The sequence below is a fragment of the Chenopodium quinoa genome, unplaced genomic scaffold (genome assembly GCF_001683475.1).
Source record: "Chenopodium quinoa cultivar QQ74 unplaced genomic scaffold, ASM168347v1, whole genome shotgun sequence".
NCBI classification, from domain to species: domain Eukaryota; kingdom Viridiplantae; phylum Streptophyta; class Magnoliopsida; order Caryophyllales; family Amaranthaceae; genus Chenopodium; species Chenopodium quinoa.
This window is the reverse complement of record NW_018744979.1, coordinates 8,699-31,669: the sequence shown is the minus strand read 5'-3', so window position 1 is coordinate 31,669 and position 22,971 is coordinate 8,699. Positions and strand designations below refer to the sequence as shown.

Genomic DNA, 22,971 nt, shown 5'->3' with positions numbered 1-22,971 from the left:
CTCATAACAACAAAATAAAACTACTCAATTAAGCTTAAAAACTATGCTTAAATTAAAGAGGAAACGTTCAGCAAACATGAAGTCTTCAAAGAGCATCCTCAACGTCCAAGAAACGTGAAAACAGCCCCCTTGAGTTACGCTTGTAACCTCCCATTTAAACCCTTGATTCAAGCTCCTTTATTCCAGCAACAACTCTCTAATTAAGTACAAATAACCCCCAAGTAAAGAGGTAGAATAATCAGCCAACCAATGCCTTAATTCACGCCCAACACAAGCCTTGAATCACGCCTTCATAATCAGTCCAATGTAACTCTCAAATGCATCAATCATGCGTGGCTTCAAGCTTGGAAAAACGACACATTAACTAGATGCCTTCAACAAGATTAGTTACACTAAGAGAAGTGTAACCATTTGTTAAACTCTTTGGACTAAAACCGTGCATTGGATTGAAGAATGATTTGGACAAAAAGATTCCCTCAGTACCTTGCTCACTAGCACCGTTTTGGACTTCCTTATCTTGACCATGGATGAGTGACCCTTGACCATCTTGGTCATCCTCCCCTTCTTCAAAAGGAATTGCCCTCAATTCGTCATCATCAAAGTAAGGAGCAAGATCACCAATGTTGAATGTACTTGAGACACCATATTGGCCTCCCAAATCAACTTTGTATGCGTTGTCATTGATCTTTTCCATGACCTCAAACGGACCCTCGGCTCTTGGCATAAGCTTGTTCTTCCTTTTGCTAGAAAACGTTCTTTCCTCATGTAAATCCACACCAAGTCCCCAACTTCAAAAGACTTCACATTTCTCACTCGTTTGTTGGCTTGTTTCTTGTAGATTTCATTTGCCTTTTCAATGTTTCTTCGAACTTCTTTATGGACTTTAAGCATGAACTCGGCTTGCTCCTTTGCCCCACCATGAACGAACTTGTCTTTTGGCAAAGCAATAAGATCAATGGGAACATAAGGATTGACGCCATAGACTACTTCAAAAGGAGAATACTTTGTAGTAGCACTAGGTGTCCTATTATAAGCAAACTCGGCATGAGCAAGTTTATTATCCCAATCTTTGGTACTTTTGCTCACCAAAGCCCTAAGCAACGAACCAAGTATTCTATTCACCACCTCCGTTTGACCATCAGTTTGTGGATGATGTGAGGTAGAAAACAGCAACTTAGTTCCCATCAAACGCCACATAGACTTCCAAAAATGACTTAGGAACTTAGTATCACGATCCGACACAATGGTGCGTGACACCCCATGAAAACGAACCACCTCTTCAAAATATAACTTAGCCACTTTCATTGCATCTTCAGTTTTATGGCAAGGAATGAAGTGAGCCATTTTTGAGAACCGATCAACCACCACCATTATTGAATCCTTGCCTCTTTGAGTTCTAGGCAAAGCTACAATAAAATCCATACTAACATCTTCCCAAGGTCTTTCGGGAATTGGCAAGGGCTTGTAGAGACCTTTGTGAAACACCATTTTTGCTCTTTGACAAGTAGAACAACGACTCACCACACGATGAACCGTGGCTAACATTTTCGGCCAATAAAAGTGAGCTTGGAGAAGCTCCATTGTCTTGTGAATACCAACGTGACCAGCTAGTCCTCCCCCATGAGCTTCATGTATCAACAAACTTCTAATGGGACATTTTGGAATACATAATCTATTTCCTTTAAAAAGAAAACCATTATGTAAGGAAAACAGATCATAGACTCCATGGACACATTTTCCAATTATCCCCTTGAGTTCATCATCTTCTTGATAATACTCCTTGATCAAATCGAACCCAAGTACCTTTGCTTCAACCATTCCAAGCAAATTATGTCTTCTAGATAAGGCATCCGCAACCACATTAGCTTTCCCACTCTTGTATTTAGAGGAAAAGTTAAATGTTTGCAAAAATTCGACCCACTTTGCGTGTCTTGCGTTCAGCTTCTTTTGACCATGTATGAACCTCAATGATTCATGATCGGAATGCAAAATGAAAGGTTGTGGCCTCAAATAATGTGACCAATGTTCTAGAGCTCTTACCATAGCATAGAACTCTTTGTCATAGGTGGAGTAATTCAACTTGCCTTGACTCATCTTCTCACTGAAATAAGCAATTGGACGCCCACCTTGAATCAACACGGCACCAATACCTTTTCCACTTGCGTCACACTCAACTTCAAATGGCTTGGAAAAATCAGGGAGTGCAAGAATAGGAGTGTTGCACATTTTTTCCTTGACTTCTTCAAAGGCCTTTTGAGCTTGTGTAGTCCATTCAAACGTCCCCTTCTTAGTACACTCAGTTATAGGAGCCATGAGTGTGCTAAAATTCTTGATAAATCTTCTATAGAAAGAAGCTAGGCCATGGAAAGAACGGACCTCCGTGAGTGTTTTTGGACTAGGCCATGATTGAATTGCTTCAATTTTGCTAGGGTCTACCTTCACGCCATCACCTGAAACTATATAGCCAAGAAACATGACTTCATACAATAAAAAATCACATTTTTCTAGTTTCCCATACAATTTTTCTTGTCTTAAAACAGAAAACACTTGAAAAAGATGCTCAAAATGAGCTTCTTCATCACGTGAATAAATGAGAATGTCATCCAAGTATACTACCACGAACTTGCCAAGAAATGGCCTTAGCACTTCATTCATTAATCTCATGAACGTGCTAGGGGCATTTGTAAGGCCAAATGGCATGACGAGCCACTCATACAACCCATGCTTTGTCTTGAACGCAGTCTTCCATTCATCCCCTTCTCTCATGCGAATTTGATGATACCCACTTCTCAAGTCTACTTTTGAGAAGACCTTGGAACCACTCAGCTCATCAAGCATGTCATCAAGCCTTGGAATTGGAAACCTGTACTTGATGGTAATGTTATTAACGGCTCTACTATCAATACACATTCTCCAAGTACCATCTTTCTTAGGGACCAACAAAGCAGGAACGGCACATGGACTCATGGACTCACGCACATAACCCATACCCATTAGCTCTTCAATTTGTCGTTGTAACTCCTTAGTTTCTAAAGGGTTACATCTATAGGCTGGTTTATTTGGCAACGGGGCTCCGGGAATGAGATCAATTTGATGCTCAATTCCTCGTATGGGTGGTAGTCCTTTAGGTAATTCATCCGGAAAAACGTCCTCAAAATCCTTAATCAATTGGGCTAACCTAGGATTATGAGCAACAAATTTTTCGTGGGTTTCCTTGGAGTACAGCATGAACAACTCTCCCTCACCTTCCAACTCCCTCTCAAACTCTTTAAGAGACAACAAGGATACTTCTTTTTGTGGGTTTTGTGATGGTGAAAACCGTGGGGGTGGTAAAGGGTGTAGTTTTTTCTTCCTCCCTTCATGGACTATGGTATACGTGTTGTGATACCCATCATGTATAGATTTTTTATCAGTTTGCCAAGGCCTACCAAGTAGAATATGACAAGCATCCATAGACACAACATCACATAATATAGAATCACAATATGAACCAACACAAAAAGAAACCATGCATTGCTTCCTAACCCCGGTGCTAGCATTTGAATCTAACCAACTCAACTTGTAAGGTTGTGGATGATTAGTAGTAGTTAGACCAAGTTTAGATACTAAGGTCTTAGACACGGTATTAGCCTCACTCCCTCCATCAATAATCAAATCACATACCTCGTCACCAATTCTACAACGGGTGATGAAAATGTGTTGGCGTTGGGGGGCAGCATGCTCTTCCACACGTGCTTGCAAGGCCCTCCTAATCACGAGGCTAGTCTTCCCCTCTGGCTCGGCCATGCAATCATCACAATCATCTTCAACTTCTTCTTCCTCCTCCTCAAACTCATCCCAGTTGATGTTTTGAGTGGCCATGAGCTTAACCTCTTGTATGGTTAACGCCCTAGTATTAGGACAATCCTTCTTGTAATGACCTCGTCCTCCACATTTGTAACACACAATGTCACCTAGCTTCACGTCCTTGGTGTCCTTCTTTGGTGGATTACTTGGTTTGTTGAAGGAAGAACCTTCCTTTGTAGGGAAAGAAGGTTTTCGTGCCAATTGAGGGATGGTAGTAGGCTTCTTCTTTTTCCTCTTAGCATCGAACTTAATCACCAATTTGCAAGCTTCAACAAACGTGAGGTTAGTATAACCTTCAAGTTTGTCTTGTAATTCTGGGTCCAAGCCAGATACGAAACGCCCCATCTTGAGCTCTTCATTTTCGGTTACTTCACACACAATAGCAAGTCTATCAAACTCTTTTATGTAATCCTCCACAGAGTCCCCATTTTGTTGCAAGGTACTCCACTTCACATATTGACTTTGCTTGTAATTGTGTGGGATGAATCGGTCTTTCATCCGTTTCTTGAGTTTGCCCCAAGTAGAGATAGGAGCTTTCCCCCTAAGGGCACGTCCCCTTTGCTCTCCTTGTAGCCAACTATCACCATAGCCTTTAAGCTTGACTTTGGCAATCTTAAAACGTTGAACATCCTCATGAATGTCCTTATATTCAAAGTACCTCTCCAAGGATTTCTCCCATTCCAAGTACTTCTCTGGATCAAGTGTCCCATCAAAAGAAGGAACGTCCACTTTGAGGCTTCTATCCTCCCTCCTAGGTGGAGGGTCCTCATTTTGATCTCTCCTATCTTGCTCGTTCATGAGCCTTGCCATCAAGGCAGCAAGGTTCCCTTGTAGATTGGCATTGGTTTCGGCCAACCTTTCTTGACTAGCAATGGATCGATTAAGAGCTTCCAACGCTGTCCTTAAGTCCGGGTTTTCTCCCATGGTATGTAGGTATTCGACCCCTTAGGAAATGTTTAGAAAAACACCCCCTACCTGGCGCGCCAAATGATGTGTAAACAAGATGAGAACCTTGTTACAAAGGTATGTGTTAAGGGGTCTTAGTGAAATCGTGAACAAGGAAGGTGAAAATAGGGGAACACTCACCCTAGTTTCGGATATAACAAAGGGGAACACTCACCCTTTGCTTGGTGTAGTTAGGAATAGGGAACACTCAACCCACTCGTTCACTACGCAAGCTCCTAGGTTTGGGAACACTCTACCAAAACTAGCACTCTTCAAATTTGAGCTAACAAACTTGGACCTTAAAAATGACTAGTTACTAAGTCACGTTTAATCAAACAAAACACAAGTGTTTAAGCAAATTTCTGGATACTTTTCATTCATGCATAGCACACTATTTATAGTAGTGTATAAGTTACATAAAGGAACATGGGATTCCTCTCTACAACTTTTAATGATCATCCATCACTTGCCTAATTTAAAAGACAAAATAAGATACTAACTATAAGGTGATTAAAAGGCTCATATAACCGTCCAATTAATCCCTCATAACAACAAAATAAAACTACTCAATTAAGCTTAAAAACTATGCTTAAATTAAAGAGGAAACGTTCAGCAAACATGAAGTCTTCAAAGAGCATCCTCAACGTCCAAGAAACGTGAAAACAGCCCCCTTGAGTTACGCTTGTAACCTCCCATTTAAACCCTTGATTCAAGCTCCTTTATTCCAGCAACAACTCTCTAATTAAGTACAAATAACCCCCAAGTAAAGAGGTAGAATAATCAGCCAACCAATGCCTTAATTCACGCCCAACACAAGCCTTGAATCACGCCTTCATAATCAGTCCAATGTAACTCTCAAATGCATCAATCATGCGTGGCTTCAAGCTTGGAAAAACGACACATTAACTAGATGCCTTCAACAAGATTAGTTACACTAAGAGAAGTGTAACCATTTGTTAAACTCTTTGGACTAAAACCGTGCATTGGATTGAAGAATGATTTGGACAAAAAGATTCCCTCAGTACCTTGCTCACTAGCACCGTTTTGGACTTCCTTATCTTGACCATGGATGAGTGACCCTTGACCATCTTGGTCAACAATCATATCCATCAATGTATGCCTCGACATTTCTCCCAATCTGATCAAAGAACACAGTGTTTATCATTCGCTGGAAGGTAGCCGGAGCATTCTTAGGACCAAACGACATGACCGTGTAACAGTATAACCCCTGATCAGTGACGAAGGCCGTCTTCTCCTGATCTTTCTTCCATAAAGGAATTTGATGGAAACCAGAGTAGGCGTCCATAAAGCTCATCAAAGCATGGCCGGCTGTTGAGTCGACCAGATTATCAATTTTAGGCAGAGGGTAACTGTCTTTGGGGCACGCCTTGTTTAAGTCTGTGTAGTCTACACACATTCGCTAGGTGCCATTCGGCTTTTTAACAAGCACCACATTTGCAACCCAGTCTGGGAAGTAACATTGCCGAATGAACCCTGCATCAAGTAATTTTTTCACTTCGGCGGCAACCGCCTGACTTCTTTCTTCGCCATGGTTCCGTTTCTTCTGCCGTACCGGCTTCTTTTTCGGATCCACGGCCAGTTTATGTACCGCCAGATCCGGACTAATGCCTGGCATTTCATGGACTTCAAATGCAAAGATGTTCTTGTATTCTTTCAATAGTTTGTGAAAGTCGTCACCAAGGTCTCTCAGAGTAGTCGTCCCAACTTTGACTGTTCGATCAGGACGTGAGTCGTCTAAGATCAGGTCCGTATGCTCACCAGCCGGCTGAGGGCGGAACTCATCCGACCGCTCCTCTGCCAATGATTGATATTTTCTTTCTTTTCTTTTGGCCCCTGTCTGGGATGCCTTTCTCTTCTTGTCGCCTGCTTCTTGAACAGGCGCACTCTTCTTGACATTGTCAAGGTCTGTTTTTTTCACCACTTGACCCAGTGGCCATAACAGTGGGCTTGACATCCGAGAGATAGCACTCTCGGGCCATCCTCTGATCTCCCCTTAGGGAGCCGACTGTTCCATTATCCCTCTCAAACTTGAGCAACATAAGAGATGGGATTATAACAGCCTTGGAATTATTCAGGGTTGGTCGTCCCAGAATCATGTTGTAAGCCGAGAGTTTTTCTACTACCAGGAAACGGACTACCATGTGTCATCCTTCCCCTTTTTCGCCCAGACGGATGGGTAAATCCACTCGTCCCACTGGGTGGACTCCTCCTCCTCCAAACCCTACTAAAGGGTGGGAGGCCGGATGTATGCAATCAGTCTGATATTATAGTTTCGACAGACATTTGCTACTGATGTGATCTGAGGAGCTTCCGGTATCTATGAGGATTCGGCCAACTCTCTGGTTGGCCACTTTACATTCAATAACGATAGGGTCGTCATGCGGCCCTCTTACCCCTCCTAGATCTTCTTCAGTGATGACAATCTCAGGAAATGAATATTTGGACGGTCGTTCTTGGTGAACGGAATTTACATCTAAACGCCTGATATTTGCTTTGTTGCCCCTAATAGTGGGGCCGCTTCCTGAGAAGCCGCCTGCAATGGTGTAGACGACTGCATCATTTGTATCGGAGCTGTCGTCCTGTTGTTTCTTTTTGGCCGACTGCTTTTTTGAGGAAGTGTTCCCCGTAGATTTCTTGACATAAGTGTCAAGATCACCTTGCTCAGCCAGGCGGTCAAGATACCGCATGAGACTGATGCAATCATTGGTGTGATGACCAACATCATCATGATAAGCACATAATTTATCTTGGTTCCGGTTGTTTGCAGAACCCTTCATGGGGACCGGCTTCTCAATTGAGATCCGTCCCTTGATTTCTTTTAGGATAAACTAGTTATCCTTGTTAAACGCATACTTTGGGGAGTATGGTTTGAATTCTTTTTTCTTTTTCTGGGCCGGCTGTTTAGAGGAATCAGCCGCCCAGACCTCTTTCCTTTTCTCGTCTTTGTTGGACGACTGCTTCTGTTGTCCTTCTTTTTTGTCGGACCTTTTACCGTCCGACTGTCTTCCCGTACTACAAAGATCAGCCGCCTGTACATAGGCTTCCGCTTCAATCAAGGCCTCTTGAAGAGTCGCCACCCTCTTTCGGACCAAGTCAAATTTGAAGGTCGACCCGTCCTTGAGACCTCTGAAAAAGTCAGTATAGGCTACCTCATCCGGTAACCCTTGAATCTGTATTCTCATCAGGTTAAACCGCCTGATGTAAGAACGAAGCCCCTCCTTCTCGCCCTGCTGAATTGTTCCTAAATCAAGGGTCGTTTTCTTCGCAGGGATGTTCATGGCGAAGTTGGAGGTGAATAAGTAAGCAAGCGTCCTGAAGCTATTTACACAACAAGTCGGCAGGTTGCCGAACCATTGTTGTGCGATTCCTTTGAGAGTCGCTGGGAAACACTTGCACCAAGTGGGATCATCCAACCCTTGAAGGTACATCAGGTTGGTGAATGCCATCAGATGGTCTTCTGGGTTAGTAGTGCCGTCATAGGCGCCTACTAATACATTTTTCACTTTGGCCGGCTGAGCGGCTTCAGTAATTTCCTTGGAGAAGGCCGACGGCTGTTCACCAAGTCTAAGCAACTGTAGCTGCCAGTCCATAGGTTGGACGTTTTTTGCTGCATGTCAACCAAACGGAGGTGGCTGCAAAAAATACTGTTGTTGCGGCACAAACGGTAAGTTTGGTACCGCCTGGTCGCTATGAAAGCCGGACTGACGGGAGGTACCGCCTGACTGACTCTCATGATACGACTGCGTATGCCTCATTGAGGTATTTCGCAGACTGTCTTGGAAGTTTGAAGTAGAGGTCGACTCTGACAATCGGTCACTCTTCTTCTGCTCTAGCAGTAGCCAAGCGTCTGTGAATGTTTGCTTCGACCCGTCCGCCTGAATATGACGAACAGGTTTCCTATTTCCTGTAGGAAAACGGAATTTTGTGAAATCAAGGGCAGGTGGCTCCCGCTTCCTAGATTTAGGATGAGGAGTCGCCTCTCGCCCTTGAACTGGCTTCCTCTTCAGTGAAGTGGAGGGTTTCTTAGCCGACTGCTCCTTGACCGGAGCAGGCGGCTTCTTGTTGATCAACTCTTGAATCTCTCCCTTGAAGTCCCTCATGAAGGTCATGAGTTCGTTCTTTGTGATGGGAGCAGACCCATCAGTCGGCTGTTGCCGAACAGGCGGTGCGCCTGCTGGCTCGCTTCCTGTATGAAGATGTTCCCGTTCCCTCCTTTCGGTATGACGGGTACGTCGGGCCCTTAGGGTCCCGTCTGAAGCTGTGTGAGCTTCAACTTCAAATTCATCCTCAGTATCGTGGTCCGACTGAACTTGAGGGTCGTCTAGGGGACGCCTCTCTTCAGGAGTCGGTACAGACTTGGATGCCATCTCAGAAGTACTCTCCCCACAGACGGCGCCAAATGTTTCGGGGTTTTCTGATGTCATGCGGGAGAGTTACAATTCCGAGACTGGAACCGGACGCCTGTACCTGCAAAACAACGGAGACTCCTGGTGGTGGGAGCTGCGCCTCCAACGGTCAAGTTAGTACTTGATTAAGGAGTAATTAATGCGGAAATAAAAGTGATTGAGTCTCTCTAGGTGAGAGTGTTTAATGTGAGTTTTAAGCGTAATCTGCTTTGTTAGCGTGATCAGCCTATTATCTCTGTAATTAATGTGTGTAATCTCCCTTAATGAGGATTAAGGGAGGTATTTATAACCTTGGGAAACGTGCCAATCCTAGGTTTAGGTTAACCTAGGGCTGATTGGGCTTCCCTCGGAAGTTGGGCCTGGGTGGCCGGTTTTCCCAGGTGTCATGGGAAGGACACATGTCGTGTCGTAATTAGTCCAAGGTGGACGGATCATTGCTCGACACGTGATAGGCTCCTATTGGCCCATGTGACGGACACATGGCGGAACCTGATTGGTCCACTTTTCAGATGGTGATTGGTGGGAGCAAAATCCCCTAATCAAAAGTCAAATGCTTTCAAAAAAGCTAATTGACGCAATTGAAAGTTAACCACATTCAAGCAAAGCTAATTGAATCAAATGAAAGTCAAACACATTTAAACAAAGCTATTTGAACCAAATGAAAGTCAAACACATTCAAGAAATGCTATTTGAATCAAATGAAAGTCAAACGCATTCAAAAAAAGTATTTAAATCAAGTGAAAGTCAAAAACATTCAAACAAAGCTATTTGAATCAAATTAAAGTCAAACACGTTCAAACAAAGCTTTTTGAATTAAATGAAAGTCAAATGCATTAAACAAAGCTAATTAATTCAAATGAAAGTCAATCACATTCAAACAAAGCTAATTTAATCAAATGAAAATCAAACACATTCAAACAAAGCTTTTTCAATCAAATGAAATTCAAATGCATTCGAAATAGCGATTTGAATGAAGTGATAGTCAAACAAAGCTTTTTGAATCAAATGATTGTCAAATCCATTCAACGATGCTAATTTAATCATAAGAAAGTCAAGCACATTCAAACAAATCTTTTTGAATCAACTGAAAGTCAAATGCAATTAAAAAAAAGTAATTAAATCAAGTGAAAGTCAATTACATTTAAACAAAGCTTTTTAAATCAAATGAAAGTTAAATGCATTCAAAAAAGCTAATTGAATCAAGTGAAAGTCTAGGTAATTCAAACAAAGTTTTTTGAATGAAATGACTGTCAAATGCGTTCAACGATGCCAATTGAATCAAATGAAAGTCAAAAACATTCAAACAAAGCTTTTTGAATCAAATGAAAGTCATATGCATTCAACAAAGCTAATTGAATCAAATGAAAGTCAATGGCATTCTAACAAACCTAATTGAATCAAACGAAAGTCAATGGCATTCTAACAAACCTAATTGAATCAAATGAAAGTCAACCACATTCAAACAAAGCTAATTGAATCAAATGAAAGTTAACCACATTCAAACAAAGCTAATTTAAATCAAGTGAAATTCAAACACATTCAAACAAAGCTTTTTGAATCCAAAGAAAGTCAAATGAGTTCAAAAAAGCTAATTGAATCAAGTGAAAGTCAAACAAATTCAAACATAGCTTTTTGAATCAAATGATTGTCAAATGCATTCAACGATACTAATTGAATCATATGAAAGTCAAACACATTCAAACAAATCTTTTTGAATCAAATGAAAGTCAAATGCATTCAACAGATCAAATTGAATCACTTAAAAGTCAACCACATTCAAACAAAGCTAATTAAAACCAATGAAAGGCAAACACATTCAAACAAAGCTATTTGAATCAAATGAAAGCCAAACACATTCAAAAAAGGTATTTAAATCAAGTGAAAGTCAAAATCATTCAAACAAAGCTATTTGAATCAAATAAAAGTCAAACACATTCAAACAAAGCTTTTTGAATTAAATGAAAGTCAAATGCATTAAACAAAGCTAATTGATTCAAATGAAAGACAATCACATTCAAACAAAGCTAATTTAATCAAATGAAAATAAAACACATTCAAACAAAGCTTTTTCAATCAAATGAAATTCAAATGCATTCAAAATAGCGATTTGAATCAAGTGAAAGTCAAACAAAGCTTTTTGAATCAAATGATTGTCAAACCCGTTCAACGATGCTAATTGAATCGTATGAAAGTCAAGCACATTCAAACAAATCTTTTTGAATCAACTGAAAGTCAAATGCAATTAAAAAAAAGTAATTAAATCAAGTGAAAGTCAATTACATTTAAACAAAGCTTTTTAAATCAAATGAAAGTTAAATGCATTCAAAAAAGCTAATTGAATCAAGTGAAAGTCTAGGTAATTCAAAACAAAGCTTTTTGAATCAAATGACTCTCAAATGCGTTCAACAATGCTAATTGAATCAAATGAAAGTCAAACACATTCAAACAAAGCTTTTTGAATCAAATGAAAGTCATATGCATTCAACAAAGCTAATTGAATCAAATGAAAGTCAATGGCATTCTAACAAACCTAATTGAATCAAACGAAAGTCAATGGAATTCTAACAAACCTAATTGAATCAAATGAAAGTCAACCACATTCAAACTAAGCTAATTGAATCAATTGAAAGTCAAGGGCATTCTAACAAACCTAATTGAATCAAACGAAAGTCAATGGCATTCTAACAAACCTAATTGAATCAAATGAAAGTCAACCACATTCAAACAAAGCTAATTGAATCAATTGAAAGTTAACCACATTCAAACAAAGCTAATTTAAATCAAGTGAAATTCAAACACATTCAAACAAAGCTTTTTGAATCCAAAGAAAGTCAAATGATTTCAAAAAAGCTAATTGAATCAAGTGAAAGTCAAAAAAATTCAAACATAGCTTTTTGAATCAAATGATTGTGAAATGCATTCAACGATACTGATTGAATCATATGAAAGTCAAACACATTCAAACAAATCTTTTTGAATCAAATGAAAGTCAAATGCATTCAACAGATCAAATTGAATCAATTAAAAGTCAACCACATTCAAACAAAGCTAATTAAATCCAATGAAAGGAAAACACATTCAAACAAAGCTATTTGAATCAAATGAAAGTCAAACACATTCAAAAAAGGTATTTAAATCAAGTGAAAGTCAAAATCATTCAAACAAAGCTATTTGAATCAAATTAAAGTCAAACACATTCAAACAAAGCTTTTTGAATTAAATGAAAGTCAAATGCATTAAACAAAGCTAATTGATTCAAATGAAAGTCAATCACATTCAAACAAAGCTAATTTAAATCAAGTGAAATTCAAACACATTCAAACAAAGCTTTTTGAATCCAAAGAAAGTCAAATGAGTTCAAATAAGCTAATTGAATGAAGTGATAGTCAAAAAAAGCTTTTTGAATCAAATGATTGTCAAATCCATTCAACGATGCTAATTTAATCATATGAAAGTCAAGCACATTCAGACAAATCTTTTTGAATCAACTGAAAGTCAAATGCAATTAAAAAAAAGTAATTAAATCAAGTGAAAGTCAATTACATTTAAACAAAGCTTTTTAAATCAAATAAAAGTTAAATGCATTCAAAAAAGCTAATTGAATCAAGTGAAAGTCTAGGTAATTCAAAACAAAGCTTTTTGAATCAAATGACTGTCAAATGCGTTCAACGATGCTAATTGAATCAAACGAAAGTCAAACACATTCAAACAAAGCTTTTTGAATCAAATGAAAGTTATATGCATTCAACAAAGCTAATTGAATCAAATGAAAGTCAATGGCATTCTAACAAACCTAATTGAATCAAACGAAAGTCAATGGAATTCTAACAAACCTAATTTAATCAACTGAAAGTCAACCACATTCAAACAAAGCTAATTGAATCAATTGAAAGTTAACCACATTCAAACAAAGCTAATTTAAATCAAGTGAAATTCAAACACATTCAAACAAAGCTTTTTGAATCCAAAGAAAGTCAAATGAGTTCAAAAAAGCTAATTGAATCAAGTGAAAGTCAAAAAAAATTCAAACATAGCTTTTTGAATCAAATGATTGTGAAATGCATTCAACGATACTGATTGAATCATATGAAAGTCAAACACATTCAAACAAATCTTTTTGAATCAAATGAAAGTCAAATGCATTCAACAGATCAAATTGAATCAATTAAAAGTCAACCACATTCAAACAAAGCTAATTAAATCCAATGAAAGGAAAACACATTCAAACAAAGCTATTTGAATCAAATGAAAGTCAAACACATTCAAAAAAGGTATTTAAATCAAGTGAAAGTCAAAATCATTCAAACAAAGCTATTTGAATCAAATAAAAGTCAAACACATTCAAACAAAGCTTTTTGAAATAAATGAAAGTCAAATGCATTAAACAAAGCTAATTGATTCAAATGAAAGTCAATCACATTCAAACAAAGCTAATTTAAATCAAGTGAAATTCAAACACATTCAAACAAAGCTTTTTGAATCCAAAGAAAGTCAAATGAGTTCGAAAAAGCTAATTGAATGAAGTGATAGTCAAACAAAGCTTTTTGAATCAAATGATTGTCAAATCCATTCAACGATGCTAATTTAATCATATGAAAGTCAAGCACATTCAAACAAATCTTTTTGAATCAACTGAAAGTCAATTGCATTTAAAAAAAAGTAATTAAATCAAGTGAAAGTCAATTACATTTAAACAAAGCTTTTTAAATCAAATAAAAGTTAAATGCATTCAAAAAAGCTAATTGAATCAAGTGAAAGTCTAGGTAATTCAAAACAAAGCTTTTTGAATCAAATGACTGTCAAATGCGTTCAACGATGCTAATTGAATCAAATGAAAGTCAAACACATTCAAACAAAGCTTTTTGAATCAAATGAAAGTCATATGCATTCAACAAAGCTAATTGAATCAAATGAAAGTCAATGGCATTCTAACAAACCTAATTGAATCAAACGAAAGTCAATGGAATTCTAACAAACCTAATTGAATCAACTGAAAGTCAACCACATTCAAACAAAGCTAATTGAATCAATTGAAAGTTAACCACATTCAAACAAAGCTAATTTAAATCAAGTGAAATTCAAACACATTCAAACAAAGCTTTTTGAATCCAAAGAAAGTCAAATGAGTTCAAAAAAGCTAATTGAATCAAGTGAAAGTCAAAAAAATTCAAACATAGCTTTTTGAATCAAATGATTGTGAAATGCATTCAACGATACTGATTGAATCATATGAAAGTCAAACACATTCAAACAAATCTTTTTGAATCAAATGAAAGTCAAATGCATTCAACAGATCAAATTGAATCAATTAAAAGTCAACCACATTCAAACAAAGCTAATTAAATCCAATGAAAGGAAAACACATTCAAACAAAGCTATTTGAATCAAATGAAAGTCAAACACATTCAAAAAAGGTATTTAAATCAAGTGAAAGTCAAAATCATTCAAACAAAGCTATTTGAATCAAATAAAAGTCAAACACATTCAAACAAAGCTTTTTGAAATAAATGAAAGTCAAATGCATTAAACAAAGCTAATTGATTCAAATGAAAGTCAATCACATTCAAACAAAGCTAATTTAAATCAAGTGAAATTCAAACACATTCAAACAAAGCTTTTTGAATCCAAAGAAAGTCAAATGAGTTCGAAAAAGCTAATTGAATGAAGTGATAGTCAAACAAAGCTTTTTGAATCAAATGATTGTCAAATCCATTCAACGATGCTAATTTAATCATATGAAAGTCAAGCACATTCAAACAAATCTTTTTGAATCAACTGAAAGTCAATTGCATTTAAAAAAAAGTAATTAAATCAAGTGAAAGTCAATTACATTTAAACAAAGCTTTTTAAATCAAATAAAAGTTAAATGCATTCAAAAAAGCTAATTGAATCAAGTGAAAGTCTAGGTAATTCAAAACAAAGCTTTTTGAATCAAATGACTGTCAAATGCGTTCAACGATGCTAATTGAATCAAAAGAAAGTCAAACACATTCAAACAAAGCTTTTTGAATCAAATGAAAGTCATATGCATTCAACAAAGCTAATTGAATCAAATGAAAGTCAATGGCATTCTAACAAACCTAATTGAATCAAACGAAAGTCAATGGAATTCTAACAAACCTAATTGAATCAACTGAAAGTCAACCACATTCAAACAAAGCTAATTGAATCAATTGAAAGTTAACCACATTCAAACAAAGCTAATTTAAATCAAGTGAAATTCAAACACATTCAAACAAAGCTTTTTGAATCCAAAGAAAGTCAAATGAGTTCAAAAAAGCTAATTGAATCAAGTGAAAGTCAAAAAAATTCAAACATAGCTTTTTGAATCAAATGATTGTGAAATGCATTCAACGATACTGATTGAATCATATGAAAGTCAAACACATTCAAACAAATCTTTTTGAATCAAATGAAAGTCAAATGCATTCAACAGATCAAATTGAATCAATTAAAAGTCAACCACATTCAAACAAAGCTAATTAAATCCAATGAAAGGAAAACACATTCAAACAAAGCTATTTGAATCAAATGAAAGTCAAACACATTCAAAAAAGGTATTTAAATCAAGTGAAAGTCAAAATCATTCAAACAAAGCTATTTGAATCAAATAAAAGTCAAACACATTCAAACAAAGCTTTTTGAAATAAATGAAAGTCAAATGCATTAAACAAAGCTAATTGATTCAAATGAAAGTCAATCACATTCAAACAAAGCTAATTTAAATCAAGTGAAATTCAAACACATTCAAACAAAGCTTTTTGAATCCAAAGAAAGTCAAATGAGTTCGAAAAAGCTAATTGAATGAAGTGATAGTCAAACAAAGCTTTTTGAATCAAATGATTGTCAAATCCATTCAACGATGCTAATTTAATCATATGAAAGTCAAGCACATTCAAACAAATCTTTTTGAATCAATTGAAAGTCAATTGCATTTAAAAAAAAGTAATTAAATCAAGTGAAAGTCAATTACATTTAAACAAAGCTTTTTAAATCAAATAAAAGTTAAATGCATTCAAAAAAGCTAATTGAATCAAGTGAAAGTCTAGGTAATTCAAAACAAAGCTTTTTGAATCAAATGACTGTCAAATGCGTTCAACGATGCTAATTGAATCAAATGAAAGTCAAACACATTCAAACAAAGCTTTTTGAATCAAATGAAAGTCATATGCATTCAACAAAGCTAATTGAATAAAATGAAAGTCAATGGCATTCTAACAAACCTAATTGAATCAAACGAAAGTCAATGGAATTCTAACAAACCTAATTGAATCAAATGAAAGTCAACCACATTCAAACAAAGCTAATTGAATCAATTGAAAGTTAACCACATTCAAACAAAGCTAATTTAAATCAAGTGAAATTCAAACACATTCAAACAAAGCTTTTTGAATCCAAAGAAACTCAAATGAGTTCAAAAAAGCTAATTGAATCAAGTGAAAGTCAAAAAAATTCAAACATAGCTTTTTGAATCAAATGATTGTGAAATGCATTCAACGATACTGATTGAATCATATGAAAGTCAAACACATTCAAACAAATCTTTTTGAATCAAATGAAAGTCAAATGCATTCAACAGATCAAATTGAATCAATTAAAAGTCAACCACATTCAAACAAAGCTAATTAAATCCAATGAAAGGAAAACACATTCAAACAAAGCTATTTGAATCAAATGAAAGTCAAACACATTCAAAAAAGGTATTTAAATCAAGTGAAAGTCAAAATCATTCAAACAAAGCTATTTGAATCAAATTAAAGTCAAACACATTCAAACAAAGCTTTTTGAATTAAATGAAAGTCAAATGCATTAAACAAAGCTAATTGATTCAAATGAAAGTCAATCACATTCAAACAAAGCTAATTTAAATCAAGTGAAATTCAAACACATTCAAACAAAGCTTTTTGAATCCAAAGAAAGTCAAATGAGTTCAAAAAAGCTAATTGAATGAAGTGATAGTCAAACAAAGCTTTTTGAATCAAATGATTGTCAAATCCATTCAACGATGCTAATTTAATCATATGAAAGTCAAGCACATTCAAACAAATCTTTTTGAATCAACTGAAAGTCAAATGCAATTAAAAAAAAGTAATTAAATCAAGTGAAAGTCAATTACATTTAAACAAAGCTTTTTAAATCAAATAAAAGTTAAATGCATTCAAAAAAGCTAATTGAATGAAGTGAAAGTCTAGGTAATTCAAAACAAAGCTTTTTGAATCAAATGACTGTCAAATGCGTTCAACGATGCTAATTGAATCAAATGAAAGTCAAACACATTCAAACAAAGCTTTTTGAATCAAATGAAAGTCATATGCATTCAACAAAGCTAATTGAATCAAACGAAAGTCAATGGAATTCTAACAAACCTAATTGAATCAAATGAAAGTCAATGGAATTCAAACAAAGCTAATTGAATCAATTGAAAGTTAACCACATTCAAACAAAGCTAATTTAAATCTAGTGAAATTCAAACACATTCAAACAAAGCTTTTTGAATCCAAAGAAAGTCAAATGAGTTTAAAAAAGCTAATTGAATCAAGTGAAAGTCAAAAAAATTCAAACATAGCTTTTTGAATCAAATGATTGTGAAATGCATTCAACGATACTGATTGAATCATATGAAAGTCAAACACATTCAAACAAATCTTTTTGAATCAAATGAAAGTCAAATGCATTCAACAGATCAAATTGAATCAATTAAAAGTCAACCACATTCAAACAAAGCTAATTAAATCCAATGAAAGGAAAACACATTCAAACAAAGCTATTTGAATCAAATGAAAGTCAAACACATTCAAAAAAGGTATTTAAATCAAGTGAAAGTCAAAATCATTCAAACAAAGCTATTTGAATCAAATAAAAGTCAAACACATTCAAACAAAGCTTTTTGAAATAAATGAAAGTCAAATGCATTAAACAAAGCTAATTGATTCAAATGAAAGTCAATCACATTCAAACAAAGCTAATTTAAATCAAGTGAAATTCAAACACATTCAAACAAAGCTTTTTGAATCCAAAGAAAGTCAAATGAGTTCAAAAAAGCTAATTGAATGAAGTGATAGTCAAACAAAGCTTTTTGAATCAAATGATTGTCAAATCCATTCAACGATGCTAATTTAATCATATGAAAGTCAAGCACATTCAAACAAATCTTTTTGAATCAACTGAAAGTCAATTGCAATTAAAAAAAAGTAATTAAATCAAGTGAAAGTCAATTACATTTAAACAAAGCTTTTTAAATCAAATAAAAGTTAAATGCATTCAAAAAAGCTAATTGAATCAAGTGAAAGTCTAGGTAATTCAAAACAAAGCTTTTTGAATCAAATGACTGTCAAATGCGTTCAACGATGCTAATTGAATCAAATGAAAGTCAAACACATTCAAACAAAGCTTTTTGAATCAAATGAAAGTCATATGCATTCAACAAAGCTAATTGAATCAAATGAAAGTCAATGGCATTCTAACAAACCTAATTGAATCAAACGAAAGTCAATGGAATTCTAACAAACCTAATTGAATCAAATGAAAGTCAACCACATTCAAACAAAGCTAATTGAATCAATTGAAAGTTAACCACATTCAAACAAAGCTAATTTAAATCAAGTGAAATTCAAACACATTCAAACAAAGCTTTTTGAATCCAAAGAAACTCAAATGAGTTCAAAAAAGCTAATTGAATCAAGTGAAAGTCAAAAAAATTCAAACATAGCTTTTTGAATCAAATGATTGTGAAATGCATTCAACGATACTGATTGAATCATATGAAAGTCAAACACATTCAAACAAATCTTTTTGAATCAAATGAAAGTCAAATGCATTCAACAGATCAAATTGAATCAATTAAAAGTCAACCACATTCAAACAAAGCTAATTAAATCCAATGAAAGGAAAACACATTCAAACAAAGCTATTTGAATCAAATGAAAGTCAAACACATTCAAAAAAGGTATTTAAATCAAGTGAAAGTCAAAATCATTCAAACAAAGCTATTTGAATCAAATAAAAGTCAAACACATTCAAACAAAGCTTTTTGAAATAAATGAAAGTCAAATGCATTAAACAAAGCTAATTGATTCAAATGAAAGTCAATCACATTCAAACAAAGCTAATTTAAATCAAGTGAAATTCAAACACATTCAAACAAAGCTTTTTGAATCCAAAGAAAGTCAAATGAGTTCGAAAAAGCTAATTGAATGAAGTGATAGTCAAACAAAGCTTTTTGAATCAAATGATTGTCAAATCCATTCAACGATGCTAATTTAATCATATGAAAGTCAAGCACATTCAAACAAATCTTTTTGAATCAACTGAAAGTCAATTGCATTTAAAAAAAAGTAATTAAATCAAGTGAAAGTCAATTACATTTAAACAAAGCTTTTTAAATCAAATAAAAGTTAAATGCATTCAAAAAAGCTAATTGAATCAAGTGAAAGTCTAGGTAATTCAAAACAAAGCTTTTTGAATCAAATGACTGTCAAATGCGTTCAACGATGCTAATTGAATCAAATGAAAGTCAAACACATTCAAACAAAGCTTTTTGAATCAAATGAAAGTCATATGCATTCAACAAAGCTAATTGAATCAAATGAAAGTCAATGGCATTCTAACAAACCTAATTGAATCAAACGAAAGTCAATGGAATTCTAACAAACCTAATTGAATCAAATGAAAGTCAACCACATTCAAACAAAGCTAATTGAATCAATTGAAAGTTAACCACATTCAAACAAAGCTAATTTAAATCAAGTGAAATTCAAACACATTCAAACAAAGCTTTTTGAATCCAAAGAAACTCAAATGAGTTCAAAAAAGCTAATTGAATCAAGTGAAAGTCAAAAAAATTCAAACATAGCTTTTTGAATCAAATGATTGTGAAATGCATTCAACGATACTGATTGAATCATATGAAAGTCAAACACATTCAAACAAATCTTTTTGAATCAAATGAAAGTCAAATGCATTCAACAGATCAAATTGAATCAATTAAAAGTCAACCACATTCAAACAAAGCTAATTAAATCCAATGAAAGGAAAACACATTCAAACAAAGCTATTTGAATCAAATGAAAGTCAAACACATTCAAAAAAGGTATTTAAATCAAGTGAAAGTCAAAATCATTCAAACAAAGCTATTTGAATCAAATAAAAGTCAAACACATTCAAACAAAGCTTTTTGAAATAAATGAAAGTCAAATGCATTAAACAAAGCTAATTGATTCAAATGAAAGTCAATCACATTCAAACAAAGCTAATTTAAATCAAGTGAAATTCAAACACATTCAAACAAAGCTTTTTGAATCCAAAGAAAGTCAAATGAGTTCGAAAAAGCTAATTGAATGAAGTGATAGTCAAACAAAGCTTTTTGAATCAAATGATTGTCAAATCCATTCAACGATGCTAATTTAATCATATGAAAGTCAAGCACATTCAAACAAATCTTTTTGAATCAACTGAAAGTCAATTGCATTTAAAAAAAAGTAATTAAATCAAGTGAAAGTCAATTACATTTAAACAAAGCTTTTTAAATCAAATAAAAGTTAAATGCATTCAAAAAAGCTAATTGAATCAAGTGAAAGTCTAGGTAATTCAAAACAAAGCTTTTTGAATCAAATGACTGTCAAATGCGTTCAACGATGCTAATTGAATCAAATGAAAGTCAAACACATTCAAACAAAGCTTTTTGAATCAAATGAAAGTCATATGCATTCAACAAAGCTAATTGAATAAAATGAAAGTCAATGGCATTCTAACAAACCTAATTGAATCAAACGAAAGTCAATGGAATTCTAACAAACCTAATTGAATCAAATGAAAGTCAACCACATTCAAACAAAGCTAATTGAATCAATTGAAAGTTAACCACATTCAAACAAAGCTAATTTAAATCAAGTGAAATTCAAACACATTCAAACAAAGCTTTTTGAATCCAAAGAAACTCAAATGAGTTCAAAAAAGCTAATTGAATCAAGTGAAAGTCAAAAAAATTCAAACATAGCTTTTTGAATCAAATGATTGTGAAATGCATTCAACGGTACTGATTGAATCATATGAAAGTCAAACACATTCAAACAAATCTTTTTGAATCAAATGAAAGTCAAATGCATTCAACAGATCAAATTGAATCAATTAAAAGTCAACCACATTCAAACAAAGCTAATTAAATCCAATGAAAGGAAAACACATTCAAACAAAGCTATTTGAATCAAATGAAAGTCAAACACATTCAAAAAAGGTATTTAAATCAAGTGAAAGTCAAAATCATTCAAACAAAGCTATTTGAATCAAATTAAAGTCAAACACATTCAAACAAAGCTTTTTGAATTAAATGAAAGTCAAATGCATTAAACAAAGCTAATTGATTCAAATGAAAGTCAATCACATTCAAACAAAGCTAATTTAAATCAAGTGAAATTCAAACACATTCAAACAAAGCTTTTTGAATCCAAAGAAAGTCAAATGAGTTCAAAAAAGCTAATTGAATGAAGTGATAGTCAAACAAAGCTTTTTGAATCAAATGATTGTCAAATCCATTCAACGATGCTAATTTAATCATATGAAAGTCAAGCACATTCAAACAAATCTTTTTGAATCAACTGAAAGTCAAATGCAATTAAAAAAAAGTAATTAAATCAAGTGAAAGTCAATTACATTTAAACAAAGCTTTTTAAATCAAATAAAAGTTAAATGCATTCAAAAAAGCTAATTGAATGAAGTGAAAGTCTAGGTAATTCAAAACAAAGCTTTTTGAATCAAATGACTGTCAAATGCGTTCAACGATGCTAATTGAATCAAATGAAAGTCAAACACATTCAAACAAAGCTTTTTGAATCAAATGAAAGTCATATGCATTCAACAAAGCTAATTGAATCAAACGAAAGTCAATGGAATTCTAACAAACCTAATTGAATCAAATGAAAGTCAATGGAATTCAAACAAAGCTAATTGAATCAATTGAAAGTTAACCACATTCAAACAAAGCTAATTTAAATCTAGTGAAATTCAAACACATTCAAACAAAGCTTTTTGAATCCAAAGAAAGTCAAATGAGTTTAAAAAAGCTAATTGAATCAAGTGAAAGTCAAAAAAATTCAAACATAGCTTTTTGAATCAAATGATTGTGAAATGCATTCAACGATACTGATTGAATCATATGAAAGTCAAACACATTCAAACAAATCTTTTTGAATCAAATGAAAGTCAAATGCATTCAACAGATCAAATTGAATCAATTAAAAGTCAACCACATTCAAACAAAGCTAATTAAATCCAATGAAAGGAAAACACATTCAAACAAAGCTATTTGAATCAAATGAAAGTCAAACACATTCAAAAAAGGTATTTAAATCAAGTGAAAGTCAAAATCATTCAAACAAAGCTATTTGAATCAAATAAAAGTCAAACACATTCAAACAAAGCTTTTTGAAATAAATGAAAGTCAAATGCATTAAACAAAGCTAATTGATTCAAATGAAAGTCAATCACATTCAAACAAAGCTAATTTAAATCAAGTGAAATTCAAACACATTCAAACAAAGCTTTTTGAATCCAAAGAAAGTCAAATGAGTTCAAAAAAGCTAATTGAATGAAGTGATAGTCAAACAAAGCTTTTTGAATCAAATGATTGTCAAATCCATTCAACGATGCTAATTTAATCATATGAAAGTCAAGCACATTCAAACAAATCTTTTTGAATCAACTGAAAGTCAATTGCAATTAAAAAAAAGTAATTAAATCAAGTGAAAGTCAATTACAT

At 34.2% G+C, this 22,971-nt stretch overlaps 1 protein-coding gene across 1 annotated transcript; it reads right to left on the bottom strand.

The window, feature by feature from the left end:
- Positions 1-216: 216 nt before the first annotated feature.
- Positions 217-5,919, bottom strand: LOC110706475. The gene is made up of 6 exons (XM_021884403.1): positions 5,817-5,919; positions 3,406-4,214; positions 2,898-3,162; positions 1,833-2,450; positions 929-1,700; positions 217-788 (listed from the first exon to the last, which is right to left on the bottom strand). The coding sequence occupies exons 1-6, from the start codon at positions 5,917-5,919 to the stop codon at positions 365-367; spliced, it is 2,991 nt and encodes a 996-aa protein (XP_021740095.1). The 3' UTR covers positions 217-364.
- Positions 5,920-22,971: the final 17,052 nt, after the last annotated feature.

Bases quoted from the DNA above. Each gene is read 5' to 3' on its own strand.
- LOC110706475 (XM_021884403.1), bottom strand. From the start codon at position 5,919: ATGTCGAGGCATACATTGATGGATATGATTGTTGACCAAGATGGTCAA. The intron at 4,215-5,816 runs GTACTGAGGGAA...TTGTGTGTGAAG, and splicing joins AAACGGTGCTAGTGAGCAAG to TAACCGAAAATGAAGAGCTC. The intron at 3,163-3,405 runs AAATCTATACAT...GCCCAATTGATT, and splicing joins GGCCTTGGCAAACTGATAAA to AAGGATTTTGAGGACGTTTT.